The sequence below is a fragment of the Pteropus vampyrus genome, unplaced genomic scaffold, assembly GCF_000151845.1.
Source record: "Pteropus vampyrus isolate Shadow unplaced genomic scaffold, Pvam_2.0 Scaffold92, whole genome shotgun sequence".
Taxonomy (NCBI): Eukaryota; Metazoa; Chordata; class Mammalia; order Chiroptera; family Pteropodidae; genus Pteropus; species Pteropus vampyrus.
The window spans coordinates 2583313-2606035 of NW_011888873.1; the positions used below are offsets into that span (position 1 = coordinate 2583313).

The window sequence follows — 22723 nt, forward strand, 5'->3', positions numbered from 1 at the left end:
AAGAGTCAGGGAAGAAGGGAGGCTGAGGGAAGAAATCCCTGGCATAACCAGGAGGAACTATTTATTATATCAACTCCAATCCACTTTTCCAACCAGGCCTGCTGGCCCACTCAGCACGCAGAGCCGCTGGGTTCCAAGCCTCAGCCTCTGAAACGGCCTGACAGGCCAAGCGGCCACCCTGGTGGGTCACGCATGGAAAATCCAGGAAATTAAGTTTAAAAAAAATGGCGAATACATTTGTTTGCTTAATCACCTTATCTGTCATTTTGATTCTTATCAACCTTTCTAAATCCATTGGGTTTCAAGTCTGAGCTTTAGTAGGGGCAGAGGTTGACATCCACGTGGCGATCACCATCTCTTCTATCACATAAGGAAACACACGAAATGCAAAATGGCCTTATCAGTGGGGCCAGTGGATAAAAACGTCTGCAGTGCGATGTCTTTATTTCGAAATGTCTCCGCCACGTGATTGGCAATCTATTTTCTCATCAGAACTGTGTCTCCTTGAAGGTAAATTGTTTCTAAATTTTCAGACCTCTGATTTACTTGGCATCAGTTTTCACATGTGGTTCCTACTGTGTTCTTTTCATGTCTTACACGAGACGCCCGTCTGTGATTCCGTAGAGGGGATCCCTAGAGACCACCAGCAACATACAGTCGCCAAGGGCAGCTTCAGGATGGACACTTCTTGTCCTGTGCCCACTGATGATACAAACAGAGCATATGGGTTCCCAGAGCTTTAGATGATATTGAGAGGAGTGAAAATGGCAAAAATGTTGGTGACAAAATGACTTTCTCAGAGCAAAAACCTCAGACAGTGTTTGATTTTGTTAAATAGATGGGGTTGGTATTTTAAGAAAATGTTTGCTTTGTAAGTCTCAGAATTTATGCTGACAGAAGCCGAGCTCAGATAACGTTTTCGTAAGGAGACATCGCTGGGAAAGGCTTCAGGCACAATGTAAACCAACGCTTGACTTCTAGAATTGAAACATAAACACAAGAATGAAAACAAAGACCACTGGGCTTATTCAACCCATGAGCCATGTTACATTCTTTCCTGGGATAGTATCCTATAAGAGCATGCTCCTTTAAAGTTAGCTTAAAGGGACTTGTGACAAGTTACCTCGGCTTCCATAAATTATCTATCAGACTCTAGCATCCAATAATCTATCTTTTATTTTTATTCAAGAATATATGCTCCGTGACAGTGGGATCTTTGTCTTGTTCAGTGCCGTATCTCCAGATCCCAGAACAGTGCCTGACTCATTAAATAAACACTCTCAGAGCACGTGCTGCATAGATAGTCATTGCTCATTCCCCATTTATCCAAAAAGTATCCAGTGCCTTCCATGAGCCCAGAGACACACTCATCCAGGCACTGGAGACACACATGAACAAAACAGGGCAAGGTTTCTCCCCTCATGGAACCTATATTCCTGTAAAGTGCCATAGACAAATAAATAAACAGATATAAATAATGTCAAGTGGTAATAAATTCCATGAAAAAGTTAAAGAAGGTTAAGGGCACCGAGAACGATGAGTGCCATTTTACATAGAGTGGGCTGGACGTGCCTTTCCGAGCAGATGGAATTTAAGCAGAGACCTAAAGAAAGCAAGGGGGCTGGCCATGGAGATGTCTGAGAGGCAAGCATTCCAGGCAAGAGGAACAGCAAGGATGGAAGCTCTAAGGCAGGCGCGTGCTCGTAATATTGGAGGAACAACAAAGAGCCATGGTAGCCAGAGCAAAAACGAGAGATAAGGAGGGTGGCAGATGAAGTATAAGAGGTGACAAGTGGCATGGCAGCCATGAAAACGCACTGTTTAGCTATTGCCCTGCTGAGTTCCCCACTGGTCAGTGCTGAAGCCCACTTCCTCCGGGCCGAGCCTAACCAATGACTGAGCAAGGTAGGGGTCTCAGTGCAGGCCAGTTCCTCTAAGGGGTGACTGGCTGAAGGACCCACATCAATCCGGCCAAAATTTCTTAGAATTGCAAAGGTCCTTTCTACCCCATTCCTCCCTTCTCTATCTCCTTTCACAGATGCCAGACCTTCCCAAATAAAAGGTTTTCCTGTAGTCCTGCTTCCTCCCCTTCACCTGTAACAGGTGCTTCTCCCAGTAAATTTCACATGTGTCTAATCTCACCTCAGTGTCTCCTCTTCAAAGGACCTGAACTAACACAAAGCCACACCAGGTCCTTGGAGGTCGTAGTGCAGACTTTGAAGCTTATTGTGAGTGCAGGAAATGCCTTTGGAGGATGTCGAGGAGAGGAGTTGTGTGATGTAACTTTCACTTTAGAAAGGTCACTCTGGCTACTGCGGCGTGGGGTGTGCAGACCACTGGGGTAGGGAGGAAGCAGGGCGGCTTTTAGGAGGCTTCAGCTCAGACTATGGCTGAGCAAATGTGGGAATTACAATTTGACATTTGACGTCATCCTTCTGCCATAACTGCTTTTCCTAAGTTCACTCAAGACCTTCTAATAACCAGCTCCAACAACATCTTTTGACATTTCCCTATGGTATTTTACCTTTTGACCATGCCTCTTTTATAGAGACTATCTCTTTATCGGGTTCCAAGTTTCCTCCCTTCTCTCAACCTCGACCTTTTGGTAACTTTCCCTGACTTCTCTTTGGCCAGCCCCTTCATGGTGGGGATCCTCAGAGTTCAGTCTATGGTTCTCTCTCCGCACCTAGGTGATCTCATCCCTCGTGAGGTCTGATCTCTCACGCACCTTTATTGGTAATCCCCTTTGTCACCACCTCGGCTCCAGACAGCCACCGATCTGGTTCATGTGCTTTTACTTTTGCCTTTTATGAATCTTTCACATAAATGGGAGCCACTCGATATGTGGTCTCTTGGGTCTTGCTTTATTTACTGAGCGTAATATTTTTGAGGTTCGTTCATATTGTAGCATGTGTCCACAGTTTGTTCCTTTTTTTGTTGTTGTTGTAGAATAGTATCCCATCACATGACTATCAGCCAAGTTTTTATAATAAAAATCTCAAAGCTACGGAAACATTGAAATAGTATTATAAGTATCTGTGTGCCCTTCATTTGATTCTCTAATCATTAACATTTGGCATATTCTCTTTATTCTCACTTGAGAAATACAGCTTACTGTTTTTTTGTCTTTGCTAGACCAGTTGAAAGTAAATTGCTAACATCATGATACTTCACCCCTAAATAATTCAACATGTATAGAATATTCGACATAATAACCACGATTATTTTCAGATTTTCTCAATTGCCCCCCAAGATTATCCTTTATGACTTTTTTTGAAATAAAACATCTAATCAAGTCCCAAGCAGTACGTTTGGTTGCCATAATTTTTTACTCTCCATTAAGAGTAATATCCTGGACTTTTTGTTTTGTTTGGACTTTCATGAAGTTGACATTCTTGAAAAGCCTAGTCAGTAATCTTGTAAACTGGCTGAATTTTGGATTTGTCTGATTTTTTTCTTTCTGGTTAGATTCAAGTTAAACATTTTTTGGGGGGGAGGGCAAGAATACTACTTAAAAAAAATTCGAATTAAGATAAGGTGTCATATAAGTTGAGAGAGGGTGATGAATGCAAAAGGGCCTTGAGGCATTGGCATTATTTTAGAAAAGGGTCACAACTGCTCTCCCTTGGCACCCCACACAGAGGCTGTGAGCTGAGGCTCTTTGTAGCATTGGTTGGGTTGTTCCAGAGACTTTTACCTTGATATTCACAGGGATACTTTGTCACTTAGATTTGTTGCAGAGGTTGTCTTTCGGATGTCGGCTTTACTGTATTTGTCTCTATGGGAAGATTCGGTGATATTCAGAATCCATGCAAATCCAGACATTTTTAAAAATGAAGAAGGAGCCAGTGGCTGAAATCCGAACCTGCTACTCTAGACAGAGAAAAGGCTCTGGTGGCTCCTGAGCCCAGAGGCACAGGTGGAGCTGGGAGCAGCACTAAAGACACACCTTCTACCTCCATCTCTACGGCTCCCTTCCTGCGGCAGACATTCACCCCTACTGCAGCCAGAGTTTCTACCCTTACAGAGCATGTCTCTACACTAGGGGCATTTCTTCCCAGCTTGGTCACCAAAAGGAATGGGCTCTCCCAGCATGAGGAATGAGGGGGCAGGGCTTGATCCTCCCACCCTGTATCCAAGAGCAACTGTAGCTGTTGTGTATGTGTTTGTGGTGGGGGGTGGCACAGCTTGGGATGTATGCCTATCCTCTTCCCACTCACCTTAGAGAGGTCTGAGAGGGCAGTCAACGCCATCTTCAATGGACCCGTTGGTGTAAGGGAGGAGGAATTTCCCAAGGGGCAATCCCCAGGAGTAGCTGCTCCTAGAAGGACAAAGGAGTCCTAAGTAAGTTAAGTGGCCACTGAAGTTACCATTACAAACTGGGGTAAAAAGAAAAAAAATCACCGACCTTAACCGAAAGAGAAAAGAAGAGAAGGAAGGTGACAAAGGGCTGGGGGGTCAAGGATAATAAAATACCAAATAGAAGCAAATCCTAAAAAGAAAAGTGAAACTAAACAAGGATTAGGAGCGGGGTGGATGAGGACATGGAAACACAACATAATACTTAGACTTAGTAAAAAGTTCACACACTGCGATCGCTCCTGGTTTCACGAGTTGCAGGGGTTCACATTTGCTGCAGCGACCCTAGGGGCCGCCCTGGATGCGCGGCCGCCCGGCCTCTCTGGCCTCGCGCCCCGCGTGGGCTCGGATTCTTTGCAGGTTTAACATCTTTACGAGCAACTCTAAGAATCCTGGGGAGCCTTCCAACTGTGAGATGCGGAAACAAAATAGGAGGCTGGCACAGGCGCGTGGTTCAGCACGATCCTGGGTAAGGATGCGGGTGGTGGAGATTATTGTGAGCGCCAGCAGAGGGCAGTGTCGGGCCAGGCATTTCCCAGGCGCAGGCGAGGCGCTTTCACAACCATTATAAGCCCCTGCCAAACTTTCCCGAGCGAAATGTGGTAATGCTCCTTTTCTTTTCCTTCAAGAATTTGAGAGTCTGCTCAGACTATGATGCGTAAATATGGAGTAGGAAATAGGCTGCCTTCCCTAAAAACCATTGATGACTGCATACTATTTGATACCACTGCCCTTTAAAAAGGATTATTTAGGTGTTAGTGTGCATTTACCAAATACCTTCTAAGTGCCAGACACCGTGCTAAACTTTGACCCACCCAAAATTATTAACCTCTGAAAGAAAGTATGATTGCTTCCATTTTTCAGATAAGGAAACTGAGGCTCACTAAAGTTCAGTGACTTGTGTGAGGTCCCACTGCGGGGATAGGATTCAAACTTTGATCTGTTGAGCTCCAAAAGGCTTTTTGCTAGGCCACATGCTTCTCATTAGTCCTCAGTTCCTGCCAGTTCTCAACCTGCCTGACGCTTCCAATGGTGTCTGCTACTTAGACGAGGAAGCTATCAATACATCAAAAGGCTATTTCTCACTCTTAGCCAAATGATGACTTGCTCATTTGAGTTACTCTTTCATCCTTAAGGCAAATTATCTTTCAACATATTTTAAGTGTGCTAAGAGCACCCAAAGTGAATTATATTGACAAATTATTAGATGAGGAACTGTATCAATTTACATGCTGGTCACTAGTGCTTATGGATCAGAGCAAATGAGCTTTAGCTACAGTGATGACCTAAACTCTCTTCCTCGCATGACTTGAGAGGCTGTTCTCACTTTTCTAGGGCCACACCTGGCCCAAGGCAATGAACCTGGACAGGCCAACGTCATACCTCACACATTCTAACGATGACAAGCAAAACTAACTAGGCTGACAACAATGAGTTTTCTTCCATTTGTTTCTTGCCAAAAAAAAGTTGTTTTGTTTTGTTTTTGTAGATTGGTTGGTTCACGCTAGATAGGGCCGTTGATATTGCCAATGACCTCACAGTCCTGAACAGCTGTTTTGATCATTCTTTATCAATTCCTGGCCTTAATGGTTGATCCAATAGTATTATGATGTCTAGTCTGTGTTGCTGGAGATCACCCACCAGCCATTCCAGGTTCTACACCAGTCGAAAAGCTGGATCGCAGAACGTGGCTTGGACCCAAGACCTAAATATGCCTGAATTTTTTACTTCATTGAACTCCTCATCCTTAACCCCTCCCCTAGTCGTAGGTGGGGCAGCTGGAAAACTAGAGCAAGCTTCTGCCCAGGCACAAAGAGAACTGTCCTGAGCGAGAGGAGAGAATGCAAAAGCAGCCTCCCCACACCTGCAGCAGACAAGATGCGAGAGGCTGGAGCCTGTTGTTTTTTTTTTTCCCCAAAAAAATCACCACCCCCAGTAGTGTAAGGAATGGGGCCAATCTGATGTCGCTGGGCGGGGGCAGGTGTAGAAGTTGCCCAGTGGGTGGGGGAAGATGGACAGATACTTTATCACCAGGGAGAGGGCGATGGAGCTTCAGGACAGAGGTGCTGGCTGGATTTTTTTCGTGTGTGGAAGAGTAAGGAATCAGATGTTTCCCCTCCAAGTACCTTCCATCCTTACAAGCCCCCAGAAGTGCTCAGTACAATGGGAATGTCTCAAAAGAGATTCCATCTTAAATGTGGGAATTAATTCAAGCCCTTCAACTTTTCATAGAGGTGAGGATGGATTAAATTGTCTGAAAATTTCTTGGAGCTTTGATAAAAATTAGCTTTCTAAAAATAAAAAGTGTTTAAATAAAAACTCCAAAACTTACATTTTTATCTTTATGCAGGAAAATAATTTTTGTTCTTTTTCCTGTATTTTAATTGTTAAATAATTCCACCAAGTTAGTGCACTCCAGAAAAATAAAACAGTGCATTCGAGTCCAGTGACCTCAATACTATGAGCGTGAAAGTCTCTAATCAAAAATATCTCCCCTTTAACATTTCGGGTTATTTTTGTAGCAGTCTCTACACCTCACACTGTAATCAAAGCCTGTTATCTCAGTCTTGCAATATTTGTGATTCAGACTCTAATCATGACTGTGTCTGGCACATACATCAGTAGTTGCATTTAAAGATGTGCAAATTGTGAACTTCTCTTTCAACTTGATCTTGCATATTTCATTCGAAACCAGTTCTTTAACATACCACATGATAATTTTGAACAAGTTAAGAAAATAAATGTATTTCCCAACAGAGGTGATCCATAAAGCAAATTTCAATTTGTGAGTCAGGTGCTTTGAGTAGTGAATTGTTAATTCTTTCAAGTCACTTGGGTATCTAGTAGTAATTTGAAAATTTACTAAACTAAACAGGGTCAAAACTAATCTTTAGAACTTCCATATGCTCAAGGAAAAGTGCTGAGAGGAATCTAGCCATGGATAAGTCTGACTTATATAACATTCTTAGGCTGCCTGTTTCTGAATAAGGTATATTGTTAACTTCTTCAAGCCATGTCAATTTGAGGTGATGTATGTATGCTTGGTTTCGAAAATGCACCCATTTTTCAAACCTTTGATATTTGACCTCCAAATTTCAGATTTAGGGGAGCCTCCCTTTCCACAGCTGGATTCTTATGCCATAATATTCTTGTCTGCTTTGTTAGTATCCCTTGTCTGGCAGCTTTCCTTCCTTCATAGATATTTATGGTAACATTGATGCATGACAGTCAGCTTCAAGAGATAGGAGCGTGTCTGGCTTTCTGGAGATCTGGGCAGCTCCATATGGTTACTTTAGTGAGAATCTCAGAAGAAGACCAGGATTTTGAGGCTCTGGTGGCTGATGAGAACCCACCCAGTGGATGGAGTGGAGCAGGTGCCGGGGAGGGTGTGAGCACTGAGTCAGAGAGACCTGGCTTTGAACTGGGGCTCTGCCCTCTTACACCAGCTGTGTGGCCCAAGCCTTGTCGCTCAGCCACTTTGAGCCTTAGTTCTCCCAGCTGCAACATGAGAATAATATTATCTATCTCTTAGAGTTATGGTGAAGACTAAAAATGATGGGAGCTTAAAGCACCTATTTCTAGATTCATGGGTAGCCAAGAACTGGTAGCTCATCTATTACTAAGCTGATTAGCGAGCACTTGTCAAATTGGTTCAGGCCTTTGATCTTCAGGTTATGACCCCTCTTGAGTCTAACTCTAGCTCATCCATACATTGTTGCAGGTGAAGTGCTACCCCAGTGGGCTGATTCCTGGAACCTTGCACCTGGACTGACCTAGTCTGCTAAAATCTTCCTGTCCTTGAGGGTAGGAGCTTACAGGCTGCCTAACAGCCAATACAACAGCAGCAGCAGCTCCTTTTCTTGTAGGCTTTTAAGTGCTGGGAACTGTACTGAGTGCTGGTTCATACTCTGGTGAACTAGTGCTAGTAGACCAGAGCAGTTAAGAACCAGGGCTCTGGATCCAGGCTGTGTGGATTGAAGCGTGGCTCCACTATACCTCCTGGCATGAGACTTCAAGCAACTTAACTCTCTGGGCCTCAGTTACTTTACCTGTAAAGTGGGGCTAGCAGTGGTCAGTCTCACCACATCTCTGTCATCTATCCACGGTACCCATCATCTTCTGAGGTGGACAGATTGCCCCCTCCTGGCTCAACGTGTCCATCACACGTGGTTGTAACCCAGACTTCGAGAGGGTGGTCCCAGAGGCCAGCTTGCTAATCAGCTTACTATTTACATCACCATGTTCTGAATAAATTGATGTGCCTGAAATGTAACTTCACTTTTCACTTTTCAACCAATTGTTTTGATATCTAGTAGATGCAGCCACATTCATAGAAACACACACGGACTTCAGAAGAACACGAATGGCTTTAGAAATTAAAGATTAATATTACTTCATAAAAGTGACTAAGAAAGCTTGTGTATAATAAAGAACTTCCTCATCGGCCATGGAGCCCGAGTGTTTACAAACTCTTGGGTCTTAGGGATGAGGGGGAAAAGGAGAAAACCAGTCAACTGTGTTTCGAAGTTTTTGTATCAGGAGCTGCCCCTTTTTTACAGAGAGTACTGTGCCTCCTGGCACAACTTTTAAAGCCCCACGGAGTTGTTATTTGGGGGAGGAGCAGAAGTAGACCTTCTTTACACCGTACCGGAAAACCACCCAAGATTTGTGGTATGTGACAACATCAGGAAAGTTTCTACCACAGCCTTGAGCAAAGGGTCCAAATAATCAAACTACAGCAAAGCTCTGTTTGGAAAGCCCGAACCGGAGAAAAATCAAGAAGACTTGCAGATGTATAAAAACAAATACAGGTCAGGCAGAAATATGGAGATGAGAGTTTGTGGACTGCAGAAGCCAGTACATTGCATTTTGTTCTGTTCTGTTCTTTCAGCCAGCACTTTTACCCAGGCAATAAAAATGAAAGAGCAAGAGACAGAGACAGGGTAGGTGAGAAAACCAGCTTGAGTAAGAGCAGACTCATACTGCTACAAAGACAGACACCAGCCATAATCTATTCATGGGAAAGAAAGTCAGCTGGCTGATGGCGAGATGGGAAGCGCACATTTTCCTGCTGGCCGCTGGGAAAGGCAATGCTTCCGAGAACAAAGGATGACCCTGGGGACTAGCACAGCATCTGTGATGAAGCCTTTGAAGAATACACCCTCCCATTACAACTCAAGGCCTAATCCACCAGAAGGGTAAAACCTACTTCCTAAACAGGGGTCAGAGATAACCTCTTGTTGAAAGAGCTCCAGTCTCCACTTGGAAATCCTTTAACTCATAGAAGGAAAACTGGTTCCAAGATGTTCAGGCACCATTCACTCGCAGTGTTACCATTTGGGGGAGATTTGAACTCTGGCGTGGCGGGGTGGGGTGGGGAGGGAGGTTTTCAGTTCTTCCTCGCTGATGCAGCAAATTGCAGGTTAGTGAGATTTAGAAAAAGTAAGATTTATTAAAAGTATATTTTAGAAGCAGACAGGCTGCACTAAGGAATTTGGGAGGCGAAAAGATAAAAGATAGAAGATAGAGAACCCTCCAAGGGAGGAGCAGGGTCTCAGAGAAGAGAGCTGTAGCAACCCAGAAGTGGGAAGGGCTGTATTATATTAGGGTTGCAATGGGCGATTACAAAGGTTCTTAAGTGATCAGTACGTGAGGTCATTTGTATTGACATTCGGCTGCTGTATAACACTTTGCCTAGTGTGCATGTGCTTACCCAGAATTCAGTCTGTTATAATTAGATTCATGAACTTCCAGGCATAAACATAGTATTATAATGATGGTATAATGAGGCTGAGGATGTGGACAAGTTAGGGTAGTACCTTCTGTGCAAGTATCTGTGGCCAGATTAAACCACCTACAGGTTTATGGCCATCCTTAGTCTCCCAGAATACAGGAGAGATTCTTTAACTACCAATGGGGTGTTCTTTGGGTGGTCTCTGGGGTGGGCCTCCGTTCCTTTGTTCCCGTCACTCATGTCTGACTAACTGTCTAATGACAGGAAATGAGCAGGAACCTCTGTTCCGGCACATTGCTTCCAGCCTTTGAAGAAGTGTGGAGTTTCAGAAGAGTGGAATGGATCACTTACCTCCATAGATCTGAGTTCCCCCTAGAACAGATGAGCCACTCTGGGCCAGCCTAGACCAGTATGCTAGATGGTAGCAGGAACCAAAGCCATCTTTGGAGTTCTTGCCTCAAAGATGCTTCCCTAAAGAGTGCCATAACTGGTCTTTGAAGCTCACTCAAGTCAATGGGCATTACCAATTCAATTGGTATATAAAGAAGAAGGTACTAAGGCTAATGCTAGATCCTACATCATGGTTAGGAGGGATGATCCATTATGAAAAAAAGCTAAGGGAATCAGATAACCACCGGAAATAAGATTTTGTCATCTGAAAACTTAAAATGTGCTAGAACTGTGTGTTAACTGCGCACATAGATCCCATCTCTCCTTAGTGAGGCCCAGTGGGTGTTTCCAAAAAAAATATGTATAAGAGGTAGAGAGTTTAGTTTAGAAGACACACAATCCATACAACAGGTCTACAATCCACAGGAGGCTTCTCATAATTTTTTACCCAGACAGGAAACAAGGATGAGAGAGTTTGCAATCATTAGGGTCTAGAGTGTTGAGTATGAATGTTGAAAAGATTAAAGAAATTTTATAGAATGATATTGTGGAGTTTCTGAGATACAAAAGCTATATGCGTTTTAAAAATTATTTTCAGTTGCTTCATGCGTCTTCAAATGTAGCACCTTGTAAAAACTGAATCACATGAGGTCCCTGCTTATATTTGGGCTTCAGGCATTTCTTTTAAAATAGTCGAAACAGTTCAAATTAAAAGCAGATTCTGGCACCCCTCCCACGTGGTATCTCTCCCTAATATTCCAATATCTGATATTCCCAACCCTTCCAGCCCTTACCTGTGATTTATTTAGAGGCTCCTCTGGGCTTGCTGACTTCAGTAACACTTTCCACACCCCCGTCAGATTTTGCACCCTTCCTCAGTGTCTGTGCACCCCCACTCCAGGTGAGATACCCTCTCTGCACCTGGGAGGGCCTTAGAGAACATCTACAGAGCAAGACTGTCAAGGACACCTTTTCCAACAATTATTATCATGAATATCTTGTCTTATAAAAATGGTGAGTGAGTATCATTAGGATCATAAAAATGTTTTAGATATGGAACGCAATATATTGAATAAAGGAAATAGATAAGAACTTTTACTTATGAGAAGGATTCTCTTAATATTGTTAAATTTTGATGTGCTAAAAAACTAACACAGCTGAACCAATAAGAGGTATGTTCCTACTTTCAGTGAGTTAGAATCTATGTGAGTGGGTGAACTTGGCCATGATTCTTGAGTTAGGGCTGCAACTTGGTCCCCTTCTTGGCCCCAACCTGAGGAACCTGCCTCTTTTATGCAGAGGACCCTCTATTTAGTATTACAGGGCACTTTGGGGTGGGAACACATTTATTCATATTTGAATCTCTACACTAATACAGTGCATGGTCCATAGGAGAACTTAGTAAATGTTAGCTGAAGGAATAAATAAAACTAATAAGTTCCTTAAGTATAGGGGACTTTGCTCAAAGTTTTTATTTTATTTTATTTTTTAATCTTATCAGTTCATACGTAAAAGTTTTGATGAGGGTCAAAAATGAATTCTAAAGCTTTGGGGAAAAACCACTATTTGGATCTCTGGGCTTTAAATTCAAAGCATGAGTTGCGCAATGTTTGTGTGTCTGTGATGAAATAAAAGGTTTTTCCTTTAAGATATTTGCCATCTCCAAATTTTCGAAGTTGTATTTTATGGTTTCCCCTTGTTTCTGCTTACACATAAAATGTATGTGCTTCGCGTGGGGGTGGGGGTGGTGATCGAGCAGAGACAACAACCGCAAACAAACAAAAATGCCACTTAGATTAAGCACAGTCATCTCAGTGAATCATGTTTCATCCTGGTGCCAAATGACGCTCACTAAAATCACAGCAATTTTTGATGCACTTGCCAATGTTTATGGTATTTTTACTTTAAAGATGTAACAGATTGCTCCAAAATAAATAATTTAAGCCTAATATTTCAAAAGCGTCCAAGCGCTTGCGTCTTTCACTTCTTGCTTCTCTTCTGGGACTAAGCTGTGCCCAACAGAAGCAACCCTCATGTCTATATAACACTTCATTTGGAGGGTTGTTTTTTCACTTTGTTTTTGAAAGTCGAATCTATTTTTTTTACCATCCTGTTCCAAATGTCATAGGTTCTATCGTTGTTCAGCGGAGAAGCGATAATTCCTTGTACACAGGAAAAACGGGAATAAATGCCATTGCACCTAGTTTGTGGTCTTGTGGGAGAAGAACTTGGAAAGAGTGCCAAGAGAAGTCTGAGTTGAGAACGTAACCCAAGTTCCACAGAAATCTAGAATTTACATCCTGATTAATATTTAGACTTCAAGCCGTTAACAATGGGTCAGGTTTTGCACAGCGCTCTCAATTTAACTGCAAATAGCTTCAGACTTGGCAAATTAACTGCACACAAAATGACCTCTCTCTCAATCAATTATTGGACTTCTCACTCAATTGTTTGTTTACGGTACAATGTAAGAAGGAAGAAATATCTATGTTTAAAAAAATCAAAAGCAAATCTTTATGTATTGCTATACTTCCTAAATGTGAACGATCGGCTTTTATAAATGTAAAACAAAGATAAAATATAAAAAGGGCCAAACAATAAACTGACAGCTCTGTGTTCTATTAACGCAGGCAGACATTGCGAGGTCCATCAGATGATCGGGAACTACATGTGGGACCCCAGCACCAACAAGTCATTTGACATCGGCGTCAACAGAGACAGCCTGATGCCTCTCTGGTGGAATGGGTCAGAACCTCTTTGGATCACTCTGATTAAGGCCAAAAGGAAGGTCTACATGTACTACTGGCCAGGTGAGTATATCCAGGCCGCTCCAACTTTCCAAATCTCTAAACACTATGGAGTCTCTAAGGACGAAGGATGTAGATGTATCTGAAGACCAAGCCAGGATTTGGAAAATGGGATCTTTATTCAAGAAATATCTCTTATGGGCATGTTATTAAAAATTTTGCTTTGAACTTCCTAACATCAGACCAGACACAATATTATTTCCTGATTTCTTTGGTTCAGCAATATTGCTGCAGTATGTCATACTTATTCACGTGCAAAGTTTTGGATATACAGGAGAGATAAATTATAGGATCCTTATTTACCTTACAAAAGAATTTGGCATACCATTTCTATAGATTGTGAGCTCCCCTACACAATATTGAGAAGAAGATTCGAAGCACTTACAATTTTCTGGTAGTGCATTAAATTAAGTCTTCTGGCATTAATATTCCTCCTGTACATCATAGATCAATGAGAAAGTAAATACTTCATTTACTGCAATGATGTAAGTAATAACGCCAACTGCCCTGACTGCCGTGAGAAGTCTTCAGGATACTCTCATCTTAGCAGTTGAAAGACTTTTATTAAGGGCAAGAAAATTCAGTGCTAACAAAATAATCAACTTACCATTGTCTTCCTGTTGGTAGGATTCGTTCTTAGGTAAGCGATTTTCCCATGCACATAGCTGTAGACACTTTCCCCCTAATTCTTAGTGGTGTGATACTTGTGATTGCCATTAGGGGAGAAGATATCAGGGGAGATCCAGAAGAAACGAAGGGATAAATAGGAAGAAACAGCTGACAGGTTCTCATTGGCCTGGGCGGGAGGGCAGCCGTAGCCCGAGAGAATTGTGAGAACATGGTGAGTTGTAGGGGACCGTGGCAGGCGGGGATGAGAGAGAGTGGAAAGAAGGATGAGTAAGCCAAGGCTGAATCACTGATAGCCCACACTAAGGGTGTGGGCTTTCAGCAGGAGTTTGAAGGATGCTGGTTGGAGGAGGTCACGTAGAGAGCTGCTCAGGGCACTCAAGTCTACACCAGCTCTTGGAGGCGCATAAAGCACAGACAGATGGAGACCATGGAAAGTCATGCTGTGGTGAGTGCCCTGAAAGCTGCCACAGAGCAGAGACTGGCATCCATAGGTGAACCTGCAAAGGCCAAAGCAGGCTGCATTAATTTAAAACTGGGCAGAAGAACAGACAGACACAGGCTAGCTCTGCTGGCAGATATGGTTTCAGGGGGAGTGCTAGAATTTCTTCAGAAGACACCTGGGATTCTGCCTGTAGCAGCTACCTCGGCTGACATGATAAGAAACTTTCAAGCAAAGAACTCTGTTGCCTTAAATGGAGACTCAGTTTTAGCAGGGAGTTGGACATGAGATCAAGGAAACAAAACAGTGTATCAGCCAAGATGATCAGACTTGCTAGAGGAGCCAAGCTCATGGTTCGGGCAGATGATATGAGGTCTAAAGCCAAACGATGTGCTGCATTTTGAGGTTATTCTCGGAAATCATTATCAGCAAATACAAAGGCCCACATGCATAGGCATAGGAGTGGGAGCATATTGGATACGCTGCCTCAGGAACTACCTGAAAACAAATCTAAGGACCATCAAATGAATATTGCCCCAATGCCATAGGGCCGCCTTCCATGATATCTGATTAACTTAACTTTCAATGTCTTGGAGCTTGAGCTCTTCATGCTCTAAAGAAGTTCTTCCCCATAATCTTTCCCCAGCTCCCCACATGCCTCCTCCACATACGATCTCCTGCTGATGGCCTTTCGCATAACCATGGATGCCAATGCTCATGGAAAGATGCGGGGAGACTGTAAAGGGAGGCAGTCGCCATATTTCAGACTTTTCTCTGCAGTGCAATTACAGAGCATTATTCTTTATCTCATCCTGGAGAATCTGGCTCCTTAATTATAATAAACAACTTGAATTTATATATCACCAAGTGTCTTAAAAATCTCAAAGCTAATTTGCATGTAAAATATCGTGTTGTTTCTTCAAAACAGCTCCTCAAGGGCAAGAAAAGGCCAGTCGCTTCCTTTGATTCACAGTTCAACAGCTAATGCGACATGAAGCCTTAAAATCAGCTTATAGTGTTAACTATCAGGAAGAAAGAAGCTAAAAAGATAGCCTCCTAGAATTTCCTCAGTGACCTAAATGAAGATTAGTTAAAGATCTGGCCGTGTCGAAGTCTTGATAGGAACTGGATGAAAAGTCTCTTGTTTCTTAGACACTGTCCAGTCCTTCTAAACCGGATACACAAATAAAGCCCGGCCCAGCCGAGAGTGCTCCGGCACCTCCCATTCTCATTGGTTGACAGCTAAGGGTTTAAGGGTCACTGCTTTCTTTTCTCCCATCACCTTAGTCCCCTCCAGCCACAGCTAATAGCCCAGCGAGTGTTCGTTTGTCTCAGCAAGATTAAGTGAAGTGCAGTGGCATTTCTTCTAAACATGACTTGATTTTATTTTTCTTCTCAAATCCTCCTCTTCCTTCTCCACTCCCCACAGGACATTGTACAGACTCTCGATGAGGCCTGGAAAATCTTCACTGCTCCAGTGATCTGTGTTATGACACTTTGAGTCTCGCCATTAAGTCAATATTTAGAAGTGCAATTTAGAAATGGCAGGAGTTCAAGTCTTCCTGTCAGGTAGATAAAGCAGCAGACTGAAAAATTGATCAGTGGTGAAGCGTCCAAAATACCACACCTCAAGTTTTGAGAAATTTAATATTGTAAACAGACCCTTTATTACCCCACCCAATGGTGTCATTGAGCTGTGCAGGGAGAAATGTGTCTCAGGAAATTATCCCAGGCCCTAAATAGAGTATTTTGTGGGGGAATGTCCAAAAATAAACCAGGAACTGCATAACTAGTACCTAGTAGTGTTCTCCAAAGGACAAGAGCTGAATGTGTGTCCTTCACCGATTTCATCCCCTACCCTATCCCTCTGGTTTGGGGTCAAAGGAACTTTATTGAGGGGGAAAAGGAAGAGGCTCCAATATTCACTTCATACTGAGAGTAACCCAAAGCAGAGAAGGATACCTTCTTCAGACAATCAGTGCTACCTCACACAGTGGTAGCAGTTTTTAATTTTATTCTTATGGCTATCATGATATATAAAAAAGGAACAAAAAATAGCAACCTTTAGGAGGCTGTGGTTAAAAGTCTTCAGAATAAGTGTTTGAAGATTCTAAGTTCTACATCTTTCATCATGCATCTTAGTCTTAACTCCCTACCGCCAAGCAGTCAGGAGGATTGGGAGCAACCATGGCTTTGGATGATGTTGTGTGTGGGTCTGGGCTCTTCTATTGGCCTCTTCCTGTCCTGCACAGATGTTCAGGCAAATAATAAGACACCTCCTATGTGGGAAAAGACACATTTCTACCTGGCTTCCCCTCCTCCACTTTCCAGAGGTGGGCTGGGCACAAGGTTAATGGTGGGTATCTGACTCAGCTCCTATCAAGTTTTGGTTGTTACAATTAAGGTGATTACTTCTAAGTCAGGAGGCATATATTAGCTATTGATCAAGAATTGTAGATCGTTCATAACATCTTCTCCTTTACTGAGTGGTGGGTCTCTGACATCTTTCAGCTGGGCTGAACTTAGATGCATACACTCAGGCAAAGGGAAAATTAGGAGCCCAGCATCAATCATGACAATGTGTAAGTTAACATTACGGCTAATTCTTTGACTCTATGTATGTGATTTCAAACACCTGGATAAACGCTGAAACTTTTTTTCAGGCAAATATTTGACATTGCGAATAAAAGGGATCCAGATTTTCACTATATTTTCCAATAATATCACCAATTTAGTATTAGAGTTTAAGATGTATGTAACTTTAAAACTGGAAGAGGTCTTAGTCAGTATGTAGTTGGCTGGTTCGTACACTTGTAAATCAAATCTGTGGATTTCCTTTCCAGAAAAAACACACCCATACATAATACACTCACAATTTTGCCACAATTATGGCAAATCTGTTTTTTCATAAGAGACTGCAGTGATGAAGACTGCCAAATGGTCTTTGACGTGGCAACACATATATATCTACAATATCTAACTGATTTGATTTTTTTAATGTGATGGAAATATGTGTTAAAAACTCACTAAAGTATCAAATGAACCCCAAGATTCTGTAATTAATGTCTGGCAAGAGTACACTTGGGTCAAAATTCTCTCAGACTCTTTGGGCTGAACTCACCTTGAGTCATTTCCTTTGTCAGTAGTAACTTTGGTAAAATCTGCATCGCTGCCATTGTCTGTCTGTGTCAGCAAGAAAAAGATTACAAATTCATGTTTCAAGTTTGAAGTTGTCTCAAAGAAGCGATCTTCAAAAGCGTTCTGCAGGATTTCTAGGCATCAACCGCTTCTGCTGCAGAGAAACTGAGGAGGCCTCTCTGGACCACCACCTGTGGAAGCAATCCCTCCAGCGTTCAAAAGTCTTCACAGCTGTCCAGCCACGTCCAATCACCTTCTACAGGATGTTGTCTTGGCCAAAGAGCTCACAGTTTCAGCAGCAACCACTCTGGTAATTAGAAAGCCTTAAAGAGAAATCCAGGGATGAACTTCCATTCTTCATGAATTATGGCAAATCTGTTTTTTCATAAAACATCTAAAAGGGTATGACTCAAGGCCCAGGAATAGGCTCTCAGGAGACAACTATGAGCAAAACCAAATACAGGCTCTTCTCACATCCCTTCCCAGCCCTGAGAATTTACCATCCAGGCAAGGAGACAGATGATAATCTGACACTAGCCCAAATAAATGTAAAGTACACTTGTTAAAAGCATAATAATGAAAAGCATGTTGCATTATGATATCATTTAATAAGGTGACATCTTATAGGGTGATATCATCTGAGAGGGTGACATGAGTTAACACCTGAGAGGGTGGGTAAGGTGGAGGAATAGAAGTGGAAGAGTTGATAGGACTGAGGGGACAGTATGTGTTCATGTTGTGCAATAGATGGGGGAAACACGGAAATTTCAAGAAACTGAGAGGGGAGGATAGATGTGGTGTGGATGAGATGGAGAGAAACCCAGGCCGGGCCAGTCTCTATGGCTCAAGCTGAAGAATTTATCCTTATCCGAAGAGGAATAATAAGTCATTGGAAGGTTTTAAGATGGAGGGTGACAGTATCATACTTACATTTTGCCAAGATTACTCCAGCTTCAACATGCGGAATGGAACGTAGGCATCCATAGTGCATGGACAAGGGTTGGCCGACCGGTCAGGAAGTTACTGAGTGGACCTAGTAAAGAAGGGAGAACAGCTTGGCCTAGGGTAATAGAAGTCGTAAGAAATAGATGGATTGTGAACATATTTAGAAATTAAAATTGCCATGACTTGGTGATGAACTGGATTTGGGATTAAGAGATTGAGCCAAGGCCGGGGAGGGTCTTGTGCTGCTGTTGCACAACTGGCCTTCCCAGGTTTGCCAGGAACTCCCCAGAGCATAGCAGGGAGCCGGGGGGGATGTAGAGCGAGGGGTCCTGACTAAGCAAAGAAAGGGGACCAAAGTTGGTACTTCTTGTATTAAATCGATCCTTAGTAGAGAACGAGAGAATGCCGGAAACTTGGCTTTTGATGGCTGAGCATGGCTTTGCATCCATTCCTTCTAGACCTGTGCCGCAGTCTTGGTTGTTGCTGAATACCTCCTAGTCCGTCAGTGGACAAATGGGCTCAGGTGCCTCTGCCGTGCCTTTCCCAGCTGGGGTGATGGGCTGCTGGCTGTCTGGTCCAGCATGCGTCAGAGGGATTTCCGCTGCGTTAGGATGCAAAGGTGCACTTTCACCCGCCAGAGCCCTCTGTGTGCAGACAGCTCTGCCCCTCCTGTTCTCCCTGCTGTGTTTCCAGCACGTCACTGGATCGCTTGGGGGAACCTGAGAGGAATGTAAAGAAAAGAACCAGAATGTGGCTTCTAAACCAATTCAGCCACTTTCTTGTTGGGCACAGTCACTTAATTTCTCTGTGCTCCAGTTTCATTATTTGTCCAGCAGGGATGACCATGTGTACCTCTTAGGCTTGCTGGGCATGTGAAATGAGATAAGATATGTAGAGTATTTGATCAGAGTATATGTTCAACCCAGCCCGAGTTCCCAGATTCTAAAATAGGAACTTCAGCTTGTGCCCATTGTCATGAGTCACACAGCGTGAGCGCTCTGACCAAGGTCACTCTTAACCAAATATAGAATTCTTGAATGCACATGAAGAATTCAAACATATAATTGCAGCAACGACCTCAGAGTGAAACAAAAGCCCTATTTTTAAGTTGCCAGGAGGATTCTGGGACAGACCACCAGGGCCAGTAAGGAACTGGAGAACAGCTTTCCCAGGAAAACAGTAGAGAGAAGGCGCTGGCCGCTGGGCCACTGGAGAAGGGAAGGAGGACATAGGCTGGCTTTTTGGTGTCTCAGGGGTGGGGGATAGAAGCCATGGACAGGGTGAGCCATACCCATGATCACTTGCAGAGGGAGAGCTTAACGGGGCAGCATGGCCACTGGACTGGCCCCTGGCTGTTGCCCAGGAATTTCAGCGAAGTCGCTTTGCAGGGCCCACATGTTCCTGGGAGTGGCTCAGAACCACCTCACAGGTCAGAGAGACCAAGGTCCCCCTAGACACATGGGGGAAAGGGACGTTTGTAAGACTTGGAGATCACAGTCCCTGGGTAGGTCTAGCAAATGACTTTAGGGCTGAGCTCTGCAGTAAAGGGCTTTTCAGTTTCTAGCATCCTGAGTTGGCCCAGTCTGTTGTGATCCAAATACCAGGGAGCCGCCTGCTCAGAGAAGAAGGCTTTGGTCGGGAATATTATGTGGTGCAGAGGTCAAGATGGCTTCCTGTGGGGGTAGCATGATGTCACTGCAATCACGTAATTGTTTGCAAGATTTAGATGATTTTGAAGCTTGTGCTTCAGCTCTAATAGCGTATATAAGGAAGCCTCCAGGGGTGTAATTCCAATAGCGGTCATTCATTCTTCACCTGGACTCACCTGAGAAGAGGGCAGGCTCTGACTCTGGGCCAGAGATTTTTCTCCTTCTAAAGCTAACTAGCAGATACAGAGATTAAAACCCCACCCTTGGCTTCACTATGTCTTGCTGTAGTGTCACCACCGCCTTCCTAAAGTGGAGATGCAGCCGGGGTTGGCCATGTGGTCCTTCTCACCCTTGTTTCCTGTTAGTCACTTCTGATGCCCAGTGAGTCGTTTGCAGTTGAGTTTTTGGAATCCACTCTAATGGATGAGTTGCTTCTCATCTCACTTGTCTCCCGGGCTTGCTCTCTCCCCTGCACACAAGGCCAGTCTTCAGTGGAGTCTTGAGCTCAGGCCAGCTCACCGCCCTCTTTCTACATCAGAACAGAGGTGTTGCCAGAGGTCTCCCAGCCCTGTGGGCCAGCCAACCCTGGGGAAAGGTCTCTGAGATCAAAGACCCCACTTTCCCCAAGGACTTGTTCCCACAAGCTCCTGTGCCTCAGATGCATTTTGCTGGAAAAGGTTATATGTTTCTAAGTGAGTTAATTGGCTTAGCTGTTTTAATAAGCTCTCTTGAGACATATATTCAATGGTACACCTGCCTCATATCACATAAAATGCAGCTCACAGGGGTTATTGTTACAAGATGTGTCAAAGTTGGCAAGTGGAGCTGCACTTGGAAGGTGAGATCTGTGCTCCAGGAAGTTGGAGAAATGTGATTTTTATGGACTCAAGTTGGTGGTCCTTGGAGAGAGCTGCCAGGAAGGAAGAGTCATACAGGATAGTAGTGTGCGTAGTGGGGACGTGCGGGAGAGTGCCGGTTACTGGCCGACAGGGAGACCTTGGGACAATCATTCCTCCCATTGAGGCCTTTGTTTTCTCAGCTGGAAAATAAAGGTGTTGGATGTAAGGCTGTCGTGAAGGGCCATGAAAGCTGTGAGTTGTGCCAGGACGTCACATCCATGGCTATTGCTCACGTTGTAGACGTCGTAGGTTTGCATATTTATTTCAACCATATTTTGGCCTACGACAGTTAAGTGTTGTGACAAAATATGTATAGTAAGATAATTTTCTGATGGTGGAAGTTAAATGTTTTGAAAAAGAAATGTCCCCCCCGCCCCCATTTTTCTTCACACAAAGGTGCCTGGGCTTAGTGGTGGCCCTCTTCGGGTGTTCTTGAGTTCCCTCTAAGTCTGTATTTTCTACTCAGGATACATTTATTAGGTTATAGAAGAGGATACTCGCCCAGCCTGAGATGGGAATATCTATCAGGAGGATGAACTCTAGACAGAGATAAGATGAGGTCCTGAAAAATGAACCCTAATTAAAGGCAATTCCCTTCAAATTTCCTTGGGAACAGTGAGGAAACAAGATGGAGTAAAGCCAAAACATGCCCTCAAAGTGGTCGTGAATCCAGAATCTTACTCCAAAGTTTCTGTTTGATCTTTGAAACTGCGAGATCCAGACCTTTGCCTTTGTTTCCTCACAGATGCCTGTGCAGAGGTTCAGACACCTCTGCTTTCCTCAGGCATGTTGGAGTGACCTGAAATGACCTCAGTTAATCAGATTCCATGCTCCCTCGGAAGCCTGGAGGCAGCAGCCCAGAGGTTGAGCAATGTGCCCACATCCACAGACTGTACCTGTGGCATATCCAGAAAGGAGCCCACAGACTTTTGAGTAGGGAACTGTCTCGTGGGATCCACACAACACCCTGCTGCAGTCTGCCGATTTCCACCAGATAAAGACTAAAGAAAACAAAACAAAGCACCCACACTAATTCACCTAGGAAAATTAGCCTTGCTCCCTCAAAAATGACCAATTTTACTACTTCCAAGTTCCATTGCATTGTGGCTGTCATTTCTTGCTGGCTGTTTACCTTGTCAGTCATTTATTCTTTCTGGGTTATAAGATTAGAGGTAAGGTGACTGTTTTTGCCTTTTGAGACTTCATCAAGGAGAGACCATTTAAGACAGAGAGAGCAGAAGGGTTGCACTTCCTCAGTTTCTGTCTACGTAGGTACTAGTCTAATCCTTTCTTGGGGACACACTGGGGTTTAAGCTTCTATCCAAAGTAACCATGTCTACAGGACTCACATTCAGAGCATATCTGATTGGATGAGGTACAATCTTCTCACCCCAACCTCTGGCTATCTGATTATCTGAATAGATAGTAAATGATAATGCCCCATTTGCTCTGCTATGAAGGTTCTTCTCTCTGATCCGCTTACAGAACTTCAGCTGTGGACAACCCTAGGGAGAATAAACCCTACCACTGTCAGTCACATTTAGTTTCAACTCACCACACAACTTTAGGTCCAGCTGCTTTCTGAATATTACCGTTTCCATAAAGTGGAGCTACTGCTGCTTAGTTTTCTATTTCAGGGGGCTTCAAACTGGCCTCCCAAGGGTCACCAAGAGAAAATTGGTTTTAAGGGAATAGATGCTAGGATATGTATTGTAAAAATTGTCCTGACTAAA

At 43.6% G+C, this 22723-nt stretch overlaps 1 protein-coding gene across 1 annotated transcript in view; it reads left to right on the plus strand.

Annotated features, from left to right (window-relative positions):
• ENPP6 (ectonucleotide pyrophosphatase/phosphodiesterase 6) overlaps positions 1 to 22723 on the plus strand; it is a 92223-nt gene that overhangs the window by 21827 nt on the left and 47673 nt on the right. The window contains exon 2 of the mRNA XM_011364028.1: positions 13114 to 13293. Coding sequence (XP_011362330.1) covers positions 13114 to 13293 — 180 coding nt within the window. The remainder of the gene's footprint in view (positions 1 to 13113; positions 13294 to 22723) is intronic.